This window comes from Pseudonaja textilis, chromosome 16 (assembly GCF_049901715.1).
Source record: "Pseudonaja textilis isolate UNSWEBS1 chromosome 16, rPseTex1.2, whole genome shotgun sequence".
Classification (NCBI taxonomy): Eukaryota; Metazoa; Chordata; class Lepidosauria; order Squamata; family Elapidae; genus Pseudonaja; species Pseudonaja textilis.
This window is the reverse complement of record NC_142005.1, coordinates 2,556,351-2,570,000: the sequence shown is the minus strand read 5'-3', so window position 1 is coordinate 2,570,000 and position 13,650 is coordinate 2,556,351. Positions and strand designations below refer to the sequence as shown.

The following is a 13,650-nucleotide window of genomic DNA, read 5'->3' as shown; positions in this document are numbered from 1 at the left end:
TTTATCTAGTGTTCTTGGCAGCCTTGCACCACCTTGGCAAGGCTCGTTCTTATCAATGAGTTTGAAACAGCCTTTTAACCGGGAAGGAACGGAATTCATAAAGAATCATTAAAAGCTTTTGCTTTTATCTCTGTATGGGGTTTGTTTACTTAGAACAAGGTTTGGGTCAGAACCGCTTAGCAAGGCAGATGTTAGATGCCCTGTTTTATACCTTTTCTTGCTGCGGTTCTTAAGTCACCCGGTTGTTAAGTGAACCCGCCTTGTCTTTGCCTTTCGGAAAGTCTCAAAAAGCGATCACGCGACCCAAGGGACACTGCATCCGACATAACTACGAGTCAGTTGCCGCGTGTCCCAACATTGACCAGGTGGCTGCCCTGGTTGCAATTGTGAAAAATGGTCCTGTCCCCTTTTTTTTCAGCGCCCTTGTAACTTCAAACGGTCACTAAACGAATGGTTGTAAGTTGTGGATTACCTTTTTACAGCAGCCGTTAAGCGAACGTGGCATCTGTTAGGTGCAAAATGTCATGGTTGTGTAAGTGAGCCCGTTGCTTTTTTTTGTTGGCTGTGGCTGGAAGTGCCAACCTGCCGCTAAACTGTTTTAGGACGAGGTCCTATGGGGGGGGGGGCACCATCAGAATGTCAGATCCTGATAACAACCCCCCCCCCTTTTAAGGTAGGTTGTCACTTTCGACAATTGCTAAGCCACCAGCTGTAAGTTGAGGACTTAATTGTAGACTGTTTGTAACCCTCAACTCCCCCCAAAAAGCATTTAACATAGTACACACACCCCTCCCCTCCCCTGAATTGCTATCTAAGGGTGGGGATTTTTTTGGGGGGGGGGGATCCTAGAGATGCTTAGAGAGAATTGAAGACTCCCAAGAAAAAGGACTCAATAAATGAAGGGAAAATAAATTCAGGAAATGATCAAACCAAAAAAGTGAAAAAAAAGTGCAAAAGTGAAATCTGATTTCCACCCCCACCCCCCCAATTTCCTGGCTCAGTTCTGCTTCTTAAGGACCGTTTCTCGTGTGTGTGGGGTGTGTGTGTGTGTGTGTGTGCGCGCGCTGAGCAAAATTTAAACAGAAACTGACTTGCCTTCCCCCCCCCTCCCGGTTCTCCTTCCGCAGACCGAGTGCTTCAACTTCATCCGCATCCTGGTTCAGCTGAACAAGACCCACCTTTACACCTGTGGCACCTACGCCTTCAGCCCCACCTGCGCCTACATCGTGAGTCTCCCGGGGAGCAGCGGAAAGGGTCTCGCAGGGGCCCCGTCCCTCTTTACTCACAAGCCACTTGGTTGTTATTGCTGTTTTCCCCCCACGTATAAGTACACGAACGGACCCTGAGTGGAAGGCGGAAGGGTCGTTTTGGGTGGCAGAGGGTCTCCTCTCTTCCCCCACACCTGGGAGACCCTCGAAATGCAAGAAAGAAAAGGGCGGGGCAGCTGCTTGGCCTTGCATTCCTTCCAGTATTACTAATTATAAGCACAAGTTCATCGCGTTCCTTGGCAGAGTTTGGAATCAGGGTTAATTCCAGGCCAGGAATGCATGCTTCTGTGGCCTACTTCTGGCCTTTTATTTATTTTTATTTCTTAGATTTTTTTATCCTGCCTTTATTGCTTTATAAACAACTCCAGGCAGCAAGCACGCCTAATATTCTTTCCTCCTCCTAGTTTCCCCACCACAACGACCCTGCGAGGTGGATTGGGCTGAGAGGTGGAGTGGCCCAAAGTCACCCAGCCGGCTTTCTTGTCTCAAGCGGGACTAGAACTCGCCGGGTGCCTGGTTTCTAGGCCCGCATATTCATTCACCTCTGCAGTCGGCTGGCGTGCCAAGGGTCACGGTGTCGGGGGGCCCGATTGAACCAACCTCGGGTTTGCCCAATTCAATTGACACCCGTGGATTTCACGGTCTCCCTTCCGTCCCACTTGGGACGACAGTGTGGTAGCAACCTGTCGTGTCTCTGTCGGAATCCGAGGGGAAGGCCGAGCAGCCGACAGGAAGCGGGGGTGGGGCTCTGTTGGCTGTGGAGGAAACTGGGGAAGGGCAACGCCCAGCTGGGCAGAGCAGGGGGGAGGTAGAACAAGGGAGAGGGAAGTCAGAGGAAGACCCAGGCCCACGGGTGGGATTCTACCGGTTCGCACCTATTCGCTAGAACCGGTTGTTAACATTCTAAGTAGTTGGGAGAACCGTTGTTAGAAGAAATTTCTGGGCTAATCCTGTAAGGAAGGCAGGAAGGAAACATTCTGGTGTTGCTTACAGAAACTGCCTCTCCGTTAGCCCTTATTAACATTCTTGGCAGGACTAGACTTCCTGTCTCTGGAACTTCTCTGGAGTATTTTTCCCCTCCTTTGCTGGTACTTTGGTGGTGTGGAGGGACCATTCAAAGTTACAATGGCACTGAAAAAAGTGACTTGTGACCGTTTTTCACCCTTACGACCGTTGCAGCATGCCCACAATCACGTGAGGCCTGGCGAGGAGATGCGTGCCTCGATGGGAGTGATATTGAATTGGCCACGCCCAGCCAATAACATCACCACCCAGTCACATGACTACCAAACCACACCCACCCCCTAAGCCACTCCCACAGAACCAGTTGTTAAAAGTTTTGAATCCCTCCCCCGTCTAGGCCCACCCGCTCTTCATCCTAGAGCACGCAGGGAGGAACGGAGTAAGGAGCAGCGTGGGTTGCGTGGCTTACGGGGGAGGAAAGGGCCCTGATTCCCTTCCTTAGCTGCAGCTGGGAAAACTGTGTTTAAAAAGGGAAGTTGCGTGCAGCCAGCTGTTGGGAGCAAATTGTGGGTTATCTTTTATTGTCGAGGCATTGTGGTGGGGTGGGGCGCTGTGGAAGGCAGGGGGGGCCCGCCCTGCCTGTTCCTTGGGGGAGATATTTCCCTTCACTCCCCCATCTTTTCTTGCCTTGCCAGGACGTGGAGAATTTCACGCTGGTGGCCGATGCCAAAGGGCAGCCCCTCCTGCAGGAAGGCAAAGGGCTCTGCCCCTTCGACCCGCGGCACCAGAACACGGCGCTCATTGTGGGTGAGCAGAGACGGGCACCTGGGGGGAGCCGGGAGGGGCGGGGGGAGGCCCTGGGGAGATGTTGAGACTTTGGAAAAAGTTCAGAGAAGAGCAACGAAGAGGATCAAAGGCCTGGAGACTCAAAATGTATATGAAGAATGGCGGCAGGTTTTGGGTCTGGCTAGTCCAGAGAGAAGAAGAATTAGGAGTGATATAGCACTAGCCCTTAGGCTTATATACCGCTTTATAGTGCTTTCCAGCGGCCGAGTCGACCTGGAGCCTGAATGGGATTCGACCTGCCAAGTTGCAGTGGGGCTGGCTTGCAGTCCTGCGCTCTAACCACTGCACCACCGAGGCTCCTTATGATAGGATAGCAGCCTTCCCAGTATTTGAGGGGCTGCCCCAAAGACCCGGGGGCGTCCAGTTATTCTCCAAAGCACCAGAGGGCGGGACAAGAAACCGTGGACGGAAACTAACCCCAAAGAGAAGCAACCTGGAAGGAAGGAGAAACGTAACGGTGAAGGCAATTTAGCCAGGGGAACAGCTTGCCACCAGAAGTTGTGGGGGCCCCACCCCTGGAGGCCTTCCAGAAGAGATTGGACAGCCACCTGTCTGGAATGGTGGAGGGTCTCCTGCTTGGAAACTGATCAAGGAGAGACCCAACCTAGAACCAAGGAGGAATTTCCTGTCCGCGAGGACAATTAGCCAGGGGAACAGCTTGCCACCAGAAGTTGCAGCTGCTCCAGCACTGGAGGTTTTAAAGAAGAGACTGGACAGCCATTTCTCTGAAATGGTATAGTTTTTTCTTGCTTGAGCAGGGGGCTGGACTAGAAGACCTCCCAGGTCCCTCTTCCAGATTTCTATTCCGATTCTCATTCCTCGCGCCTCGCAGCCCGTTTTTTTTTCTCTTTTCTTTCCTTTTCTCTTTCCTGAAGGACGCACGGATCCTTTCCAACAGCTTCCCTGACCCCTTGCCCGACCTCAGTTCTCGATCTCTCCGATCCCAAGGCCGCGGTGCTGGGGATTCTGGGGGGTGTAGTCCAACCCAGAAGGATGGGCAGGCTGTCATTTCAGAGCTGACCTGGCCGGGGGGGGGGGGGCGGGTCGGGTCTGTAGCATCCACCGAGGGGGTCTGTGCCGTAGAGCAGGGGGTCTCCAACCTTGGCGACTTTAAGCCTGGCGGACTTCAACTCCCAGAATCCCCCAGCCAGCAAAGCTGAGGATGAGGGGGGCCCAAAGAGGAGGAGAAGAGCGAAGACGGGACTTCCTGCCATCAGGTTCAGGGTCCTAAGATGGAGCCTGCTCCCTCGGTTCGGAGACCCTCCCTCTATTCATGCCCCCAGGTGTTTATAGAATAATTGAAGCGACCTTTGGAGGGGGTCTTCTAGTCCACCCCGCTACTCAAGCAGGATAAGTGGCTGCCCAGTCTCTTCTTCAAAGCCTCCAGCGGTGGACCATTCACAACTTCTGGTGGCAAGGAGTTCCGCTGGTTAATTGTTCCCAAGGTTAGGAAATTTCTCCTTAGCTCCAGGTTGCTTCCCTCCTGGATTCATTTCCTTCCGTTGCTTCTTGTCCTGCCCTCTGGTGCTTTGGAAAATAGCTTGGACGCCCACCCACCCCCCGGCCTTCTTTGGGGCAGCCCCTCAAATACTGGAACGCCGCTATCCCGTCGCCCCTGATCCTTCTTTTCATTAAACTAGACGTACCCAATTCAGCAATTGATCTTCCTACGTTTTAGTCTCCGGTCCCTTAAACCCCCGTTGGAATAACTTCTATCAGCTGCTACTCTATTGTTTTTTTCTGTTATTTATAATTCTTTTTTTGCTGCCCAATTTATTTTTTTTAAATAGTTACAATAATTTCATCTTTCATTTGACTGGGTGCATATATCTTGTGCTAACACTCATAATTAATATTTTTAACCAATATAACAGTACTGACATTTTCTTTGTAAATCATAAATCATTTCCTCTTCTATATTCGTTATCTTTATAAGCAACTTCACTGATTTTTTTTTATATATATTCATCTACTCAATTGCAACTTGTGTTCTTTTCTAACCATTGATGAAATAAATCCCATATCGAATAATATTCAGTTTCTTCTTTTTCCTTAATTTCCAGCATTAATCAATTCATCTCTGCGCATTCAAATATTTTCTGAATCATTTTTTTCCCCCCTCGGCTGGTATTTTATCGTTTTTCCAATTCTGCGCAAATGCAATCCTAGCTGCCGATTATTTATAATTCTTTATTGCCGGTTTAATAGGCCTCTGCGTACTCTTTCTCTCAGCAGCCTGATCATGGCCTTCATTTTCAAGTTTGGACATTTTATTTATTCATTTCTTAAGTTTGTCTGTCCTGCCCTCTCGCTTTTGAGCGGCCCCCGGAGAAGAGTTTATCTTGTACAAAACAGGGCTTTGTTTTCAGGCCTCCCGTGAAGCTTTGCGGTGATGGAAAGCAGGCAGGAAGGATTGCAAGGGGGCGGGGGGCCCATCTCACGGTCTGCTTTCTCTCTCCCCCCCCCTGCCCCCCCCCAGGTGGAGAGCTCTACACGGGCACCATGAATAACTTCCAGGGCAACGAACCGGTCATCTCTCGGACCCTGGGCAGCCGGACTGTTCTGAAGACGGACGGCTTCCTCTCCTGGCTGCATGGTGAGAGCAGACACAGGGGTGGGGGGTGGGGGTGGGGAGGGGGGGAGACTAGCAGGCAGAGGGGGAAGGGTCTTAGCCCCTCCCTCCCACGGCCGCCTCCATCGTTTGGGGACTGGCTGTCGTCTTGGCAACCAAGACCTGGTGGGTACCAGGAGAAACGCATCTCCTAAGCAACGGATGCTTCTGTTGGGGGCCCAAGCCCCCCCCCCCTTGTGAGTGTGTGTGTGTGTGTCTCTCTCTCTCTCTGTGTGTATAGATTCTCAACCATCCAGGTCATGGTTGTCCCAAAGGTGTTTTTTTTCCAAAAGGCACCTGGACTTTCTCTGTTTTCTTTTTCCTTGCAACTATTTCGCTTCTTTTATCCGAGAAGCTGCTTCAGTTTTGAAGAACTGAAAACAGAAAAAAAAAAACTCTAGAGAAAGCAAGGAAGTCCAGTTGCCTTTTGGAAAAAGCCACCTTTGCTATGTGTCCTGCCCCTGCTGGAGTCTGACTTGGAGGGGGAGGCTGAGCAGCTGACCGGGAGCGGGAGGGGGGCTCCAGTGGCTGTGGAGGAAACGGGGGAAGGGCACAGTAGGGCTGGGCATTCAGAGGAAGACCCAGGTCCAAACCCTCTTCATCCTAGGGCACGCAGGAAGGAATGGATAAGGGAGCAACACGGCTTATGGGAGAGGAAAGGGCCCTGATTCCCTTCATTAGCTGCAGCTGGGAAAACAGGATTTAAACAGGGCATTTGCGCACAGCACCTGGCTGGAAGCAAAGCGTGTGTTATTGTTGTTGGTCAAGTCTTATCTGAGTTCTGGCGTCCTCCCAACTGTGTGTGATTTGTTATCTTTTGAAGTCTGCAATTCCTCGTCCTGCCCTGTCTCGTTGATTGCTGCAGCTTGTGGTTTGTGTTGGTTTTTATTTATAATTTATATGAACTTTATATGGATGAATTTCTTCCCTTTAAAGACTTGTTTTTGGGAGAGTTTTTTTTTCCTCCAGCCGATGATAACTGGACGCTGGGGGCCAAGTTGGAGGAATTAAAGGGACTTTGCCTACTTTTGTGACTCTGTTGCTTTTGTGCCACGCCCCTTTGGGTCTTCACACTGTGAGTGTGTGTGTGTGTGTGTGTGAGAGAGAGAGAGAGAGAGAGAGAGTGTCAGTCGCTCTGTGTCTGTGTGAGAAGGGACGGAAGAGAAGCTGACCCTTGGTGTTTGCACAGACGATGCTGTGTTCGTGGCCTCGTTCAACGTCCCGGGGCCTCCGGACGAGGAAAAGATCTACTTCTTCTTTGAAGAGACAGCGAAGGAATTTGACTTCTTTGAGAAACTGACCGTGTCCCGTGTCGCCCGGGTGTGCAAGGTGAGAGGCTTCCCCCGTCCTCCGTTCGAGCCGAGCCTCAGCCGGGCGCCTGGGCCGAGAAGGCTGAGGCTGGAGACCAGAACCTTCGTTAGGGCAAGCACCGAGTCCTGCCGTTTTCAAGGCTGGGAAACAGTGTCGCCCTGCGGACTCAGGTCCGGGCTTAACCGTCGTATCTCCTGCTCAAACCAGTCAAGTCTACTGGTGGCCTCCAGGAGGGGCTAGGAGAAGTCCACAGCCCCCAAACAGGCCACCACCCAACTGCTGCCGGGAAGCGCGGGCATAGCCGAGGCTGCCTCCTGAGAGGGTCTTTCCCCACAGAACGACGTTGGGGGGGACAAGGTCCTCCAGAAGAAGTGGACCACCTTCCTGAAGGCCCAGCTCTCTTGCAGCCAGGCGGGGCTCTTCCCCCACACCGTCCTCCAGCACGTCTTCGCTCTCCCGCAGCCGGGGGGCGGCTCCCTCTTTTACGGGGTCTTCGCTTCTCAGTGGTAAGAGGCGGGGCGGTTTGCACGGGGGTGGGGTGGGGACGTGAGGCGGCCCCCCCGGCAGCCACGGGGGAGTCTGCAGCCTGCCTCGTAAGGCAGGGGGGTCAGTCTCCAACCGGGGCAGCTGGACGACTTGCCGGCTGAGGAACCCCCAGGGGTTGAGGCCTACAAGTCATCCAGCTGCCAAGCTTTGGGGAATCCCGCAATAAAGACCCTGAGCACGTGCAGAGGGCTTTTGGGATGGCTGAGGTGCAGCTGGCCTGTCCATACGACCCCCCCCCCCGCAGGCAGACCGGGAGCTCCGGCAGCTCAGCCGTCTGCGCCTTCAGCCTGGACGCCATCGAGAAGGCCTTTGCCGGCAAGTACAAGGAGCTGAACAAGGACTGCTCCCGATGGATGACCTACAGTGGCCCCGCCATGGACCCCCGGCCTGGCAGCGTGAGTGTCCCCCCTCTGCAGGGGAGGGTGGGGTGCCCTGGGTCTCGCCTCCTGACCGTTCTCCCCCCCTTCCCTCCAGTGTTCGGTGGGCCCCTCGTCCGACAAAGCCCTGACCTTCATGAAGGACCATTTCTTGATGGATGAGAAGGTGGCCCCCGTCCACAACCAGCCCCTCCTGGTGAAGGAGGACGTGAAGTACACCCGCATCGCGGTGCACCAAGCGCAGGCGGCCTGCGGGACCGCCTGCACCGTCCTGTTCCTGGGCACAGGTAGGGCGGGCTCCCTCCACCTGGAACGGCGGAGTTGGAGGGGACCAGGGGTGTCCGGCTGGATTTCTTGGAGGGCCGGATCCGCACTGCAGTTCCCCATGGGTCGAGGGGAGGGGGAGGAGGCGGGACAGGCGCCCCCTCGCCCTCCCTCTCTCTTGGCCGGCAGGGCGCTGCAGGAGGACATCCAGGCCGAAAATGGGGCCGGTCCTTTGCTCTTTCCAGGCCAGACCTACTAAACCCGTTGCAGGCCGGCTGTGGCCGGTTGGCCTTGATTTTGGGCCCCTCTGCCCTAGACCATTCCGGTCCAGCCTCTTCTTAGAAACCTCCAGTGTTGAGGGGGGCACCCACAACTTCTGGTGGCAAGCAGTCCCACTGGCTAATTGTTCCCACCATTAAGGAAGTTTCTCCTTCGTTTCAGGTGGCTTCTCTCCCTTGCTTAGTTTCCGTCCGTTGCTTCTTGTCCTCCCTCCGGGGGCTTTGCAGAAGACCCCTCCCCTCCCTCCTCCTTTGTGGGAGCCCCTCAGATATTGGGAGGCTGCTGTCACGTCCTACCCTGGTCCAAGGCTGAAGCCTGGTTTGAGTCCTGCCCCTTTGGGGAGGTGGGGGGCGGAGAGCTGAAAATTCAAAATAAGAAATTGTAAACAAAATTGTAAGCGCAGGAAAAAGAAAGCTAAAGTAAGAAAGAGATATCTCTGCCAGGGTAGCGGGGGGGCGTTCGTAAAATGGGCCAAAACTCACCTAACAACTGCCTTGTTTATCAACAGAAATGTTGGGCTCAGTTGTGCTCGTAAGTCGAGGACTCACTTTTGTTTGGCAAACTGTTGTGGGAAAAGACTATTTACTGAACTCTCCTTGGCTCGGCGTTCAGCCCTGCCTTGTTTTTTGGAAGTTCATCCCTCCCCCCCACCCCGGGGTGCTGCCTTGTTTTTCCAAATCTGACCCAAATCATCGGGTTGGGGGGGGGGGGAGGCTGAGTAGGAGCCCCCCCCTCCTCTGACGGGCAGCCCCCCCCCCCACCTCTGCTCCTCCCTGCAGACCGAGGCTCCCTGCACAAGGCGGTGGTGGTCGGACGCAAAGCTCACATCATTGAGGAGGTGCAGCTGTTTGAGAGGCCGGAACCCGTCCAGAACCTGCTGCTGGTTCCCGAGAAGGTGGGCCTTCCTCATCAGCCCGGGGAGGGGGTGTTTTTAATTGGAGGGGAGAGGGACCTCTTCCGGGACCCCCTTTTCTGGCCCAAGTCTTCCTCCGAGGGGTTTGGTCAGGAAAAAAATGCGAGAAGATCAACCTTCAACCAGCATAAATGTTTTAGCTTAGTTTACTTTTATTCTCATTGCACCTCACACAATGAAATTAAACGCCATCTTCCGTGTACGTAATGACTATAAAAATAAAACACAAACACACATCCTTCACGTTCTATTGAATGGAAAACCCGATATTGCATTAATATTACATTATACAGTAGAATTCAGATCCTGCCCTGGGATGGAAGCTGTTTTTCAGCCTATTTGTCCTTGTTTTTATTATTCTCCTGTACCGTCTGCCAGATGGTAATAGTTAAAAAAAAAAAGGGTTGCCCAGGATGAGATGGATCTTTGAGGATGTTCTGAACTTTCTTAAGGCAGTGGGAGCTCTAAAGCTCTTCCAAAGAGGGGAGAGGGCACCCCATGATCTTCTGAGGGGCCATGACATTCACCCTCTGGAGTGCTGTCCTATCTGCCCCTGTGCAATTGGCAAACCCTACAGAGGTGCAGTCAGTTAAGATACTCTCTCTGGTGCAGCGGTAGAAGGTCCCCAGCAGTTTTCCATTCGGTTGTTGTTTCCTGAGAAGCCTCAGGTAGTAGAATCTCTGCTGGGCCCTTTTGACCAGGGCTGCAATGTGAGCCCCCCAGGTCAGGTCCTCTTTTAGGGTAACACCCAGAAACTTAAAACTGGCCACTTGCTCCCCTCGGTCTCCCTTGAGAAGCAAAGGGCTGGAGGTCTGATCTGTTCCTTCTATATAGTCCACTATCAGCTCCTTGGTCTTATTGGTGTGGAGGACCAAGTTATGGTCTCCACACCATGAAAGCAACATCTCGGTAGGCAGACTCCTCCCTCTCCCCCCACACACACACACCAAGGAGATGAGTCCCACCACTGTTGTATCATTTGCACATTTAGTAGTAGTATTACTGTTGCGAATGTGAATGCAGTCATACGAATGAGATAATAAAACGGTGGCTAGTTTTCTCTCTTTGATGAACCTTGAAGCGGATAATTATAATGAACGAGGTGAAATTCCCCAAACTGAGGGAATTTTGTCCGGAATTGGCTTTTCCTTTTCCGGAAGAATGTGGTGCCAAAGACCCCTTCCTCTTTTCCTAGGGCATCCTCTACGTGGGCTACTCCGAAGGGATCTTAGAAGTCCGATTGGCCAACTGCAGTGTGTATGCCACCTGTGCCAGCTGCCTGTTGGCACGCGATCCGTACTGCGCCTGGGATGGGCGCTTGTGCCGGGCGGTTGGGGAGGACCCCAGAAACAGGTGAGCAAGAGAGGGAGGGAAGAGAGGGGCGTGTGAGTGTGTGTGTGTGTGTGTGTGTGTGTGTGTTCGTTTCACAGCAGGGGTCTCCAACCTTGGCAAGCGGATGACTTGTGGACTTCAACTCCCAGAATTCCTCAGCCAGCATGGTTGGAGACCCCTTTTTTCTACAGGATTCCCAGGGTTTGTGTTGGTTTGGATCCACTGGATTTCCCCGACCTTCAACCTGCTGGGCAGCGGAGATCATTATTTTATATGCTTCCTTATGTGTCTAACTTAGAAACCGCCCATCTGCCTCGTAGGGAGGCTCTGGCTGGGGATCAGAGGCAGGCTGGCTTGGCCCAGAAGACAGTTGCGCAACCAGCCTGCATTTACAGTCACGCGGACGCAATTTATAATGTTTTACCCACCCTGGAAACTGGCATTCATTTCTGGTTTCAGGCAAAAGAAACCAGACAATGGACTCCACACACACACACAAAATTCAAAAAATCGGGTGCAGCCACGCAGTGACCTGCTTAATGGCTGTAATTGTGGGTTCAGTGACAGTTGTAAGTCGAGGACTTGCCTCTGGAAGTTGTGGGTTGTTCCATCGCGGGAGGTTTTCAAGGCAACCATTTGTCTGAAATGATACAGGGTTTCCTGCTTGAGCAGGGGGGTTGGACTAGATGACCTCCAAGGTCCCTTCCATGCTATATTCAATATTTTATGCTCTCTGTACTTTTGTGGGGATAACAGACAGTTGGGTGGGTGCAATCTGCAAATGGCTTGGGGGTGGTCTCTGTGCCAGGATATGGGGGCAAGCTATAGGGCAGGGTTGTCCATTGAGCGGCTCGCTGTGCGACTGCCCAAGTGTTGCCTGCTGACAGTTAGCGGTTGTGCGGAGGAGGCCTCGCTGTGACACACTTCTTTCCTTCCTTCCTTCCTTTCCTTCCTTCCTTCCTTCCTTCCTTCCTTCCTTCCTTCCTTCCTTCCTTCCTTCCTTCCTTCCTTCTTCCTCCTCCCTCCCTTCCTTCCTTCCCTTCCTTCCTTCCTTCCTTCCCCTCCTTCCCTTCTTCCTTCCTTCCTCGTCCTTCCAGGACCTCCCTCCCTCCCTCCCTCCCTCCCTTCTTTCCAGGACGTGGCTGCAGGATGTGGAGCAGGGGAAGGCCGAGGCCGTGTGCCAGCGCCACAGCGGGAAGGGACGAGCCATGCCAAGGTCGAAGAATGACTCTGATGGAGTCTCCCTGAAAGGTAGAGCGGAGGAACGGCCTTTAGCTCACGTTGGGCCAGTCGGCCTTGCGCATCAAGGCTGCCCCAGCGGGTGCCACGAGGCCCTGGCACCACCTCCTCCCCTGGGCAGAAGAGGGAGGGCCGGCCCGGGGAGGAGGGTCTGGCCCCGGGGTCAAAGTGGCCAGCGTGGTGTTTTCTCCTTTGTTCTCAAAAGGAAAGAGTTTGTCTGACACTCTTTGTGTAAGTTGCCTTGGCACCTGGCGGTTGTGCCCAAAGGGAAGGGAGCTGGACTCCCCCTCTGCCTCTTGGGCGGAGCCTTTGGGTCAGTCTCTCCGGCCGTACAGCCACAAGGAACTTTTTCTTAAGTTGGAAGCGTCGTCGTTCCCCACCCCGCCGCACTCACCGAAAGGGGTCCGTGGAGCAAGGAGCTGTTTTCGTCCCTCCGGGAGCCGAGTCACACCTTCACCCTTGCTTTCCTTCCTTGCAGTGTTGACCAGCCCGTTCAACTCCCTGGTGCGGCTGCCCTGCCCGCAGGTCTCTGCCCTGGCCAACTACTCCTGGACCTACCCGGAAGGCGGCTTACCATCCCAGGAGGGGCTGACCCTCCGAGACCACACCGGCCTGCTTGTCTTTGTGCACAGCCGCACGCTGGGCGAATACGCCTGCTGGGCCAGCGAGAACGGCTACCGGCACCGGGTGGCCTGGTACGACGTGCGCAGCGACCTCCCCGTGGACGGCGCCAGCAGCGGCAAAGGCAGCCTGGAGCACCAGGCGGTGCCCGTGGGCGAATGGCGCTCTTACTGGGTCCAGTTTGTGACCGTGACAGTCCTGCTCTCCATGACCTTGGCAGTGGCCGTGGCGGTGGGCTTCTTCTCCTACCACGACAAGCTGAAGGCCAAAACCAAAGTGCAGGGTTGCAGCGTTCCCGAGTCCAGCAGGGCTCCGGTGCAGGAGAAGGCCCCCCTCAACGGCAGCCAGGGCCCCCCAGGAGGCGGGGGCTACCAGTCACAGGACGCCGCCGATGGGACCAAATCCTGCTGTGTCCAGGTGGAAGGTGGGAGCCGAGCCGTGGATACGGACAACAACCGCCTGAACTGCCCCTTGATGAATGGGGAAGACACCCGAACTGGGGAGGCCATTTAGCCCGCAGGACTTGGTGGACTCTCGGGCGAGCACCCAAGGCGCCTTGTGCGATTGTAGCGCGGCTCCCAAACACGGCCGGGTTTTGCCTCTGGGGTCCGTTTTTAAACATCGTTCGTTCTCGGTTGTGTTTTGTACGAGGCCACCCCAGCTGCAAAACTGACCCTGGAGATCCAGACGGCTGGCTTCCTTCCTTCCTTCCTTCCTTCCTTCCTTCCTTCCTTCCTTCCTTCCTTCCTTCCTTCCTTCCTTCCTTCCTTCCCTCCCTCCCTCCCTCCTTCCTTCCTTCCTTCCTTCCTTCCTTCCCCACTTCCTCCTTCCTTCCCTCCCTCCCTCCCTCCCTCCCTCCCTTCCTCCCTCCTTCCTTCCTTCCTTCCTTCCTTCCTTCCTTCCTTCCTTCCTTCCTTCCTTCCTGTCTTCTCCTGCATTGCAGCAGGCAGGAGCTCCACTTGCTTCCTCACAGCCCAGCCTGCAAATGTTTGCAGAGGAAGAACACAGCTGGGCTTTGGAGCGTTCTCTTTCGGGGAGCTCCCAGGGGACACCGGGGGAGGGGGGGGTTGGGGTTGGGGG

The 13,650-nt window shown here is 54.2% G+C and overlaps 1 protein-coding gene across 1 annotated transcript in view; it reads left to right on the top strand.

Moving 5' to 3' along the window:
• Positions 1-13,375, top strand: part of SEMA4A (semaphorin 4A) — a 37,168-nt gene extending 23,793 nt beyond the window's left edge. Inside the window, exons 5-15 of the mRNA XM_087913843.1 lie at positions 1,128-1,226; positions 2,927-3,038; positions 5,557-5,673; positions 6,878-7,017; positions 7,336-7,505; positions 7,790-7,940; positions 8,020-8,209; positions 9,245-9,360; positions 10,574-10,731; positions 11,846-11,961; positions 12,428-13,375. Coding sequence (XP_087769969.1) covers positions 1,128-1,226; positions 2,927-3,038; positions 5,557-5,673; positions 6,878-7,017; positions 7,336-7,505; positions 7,790-7,940; positions 8,020-8,209; positions 9,245-9,360; positions 10,574-10,731; positions 11,846-11,961; positions 12,428-13,083 — 2,025 coding nt within the window. The 3' untranslated portion in view covers positions 13,084-13,375. The remainder of the gene's footprint in view (positions 1-1,127; positions 1,227-2,926; positions 3,039-5,556; positions 5,674-6,877; positions 7,018-7,335; positions 7,506-7,789; positions 7,941-8,019; positions 8,210-9,244; positions 9,361-10,573; positions 10,732-11,845; positions 11,962-12,427) is intronic.
• Positions 13,376-13,650: the final 275 nt, after the last annotated feature.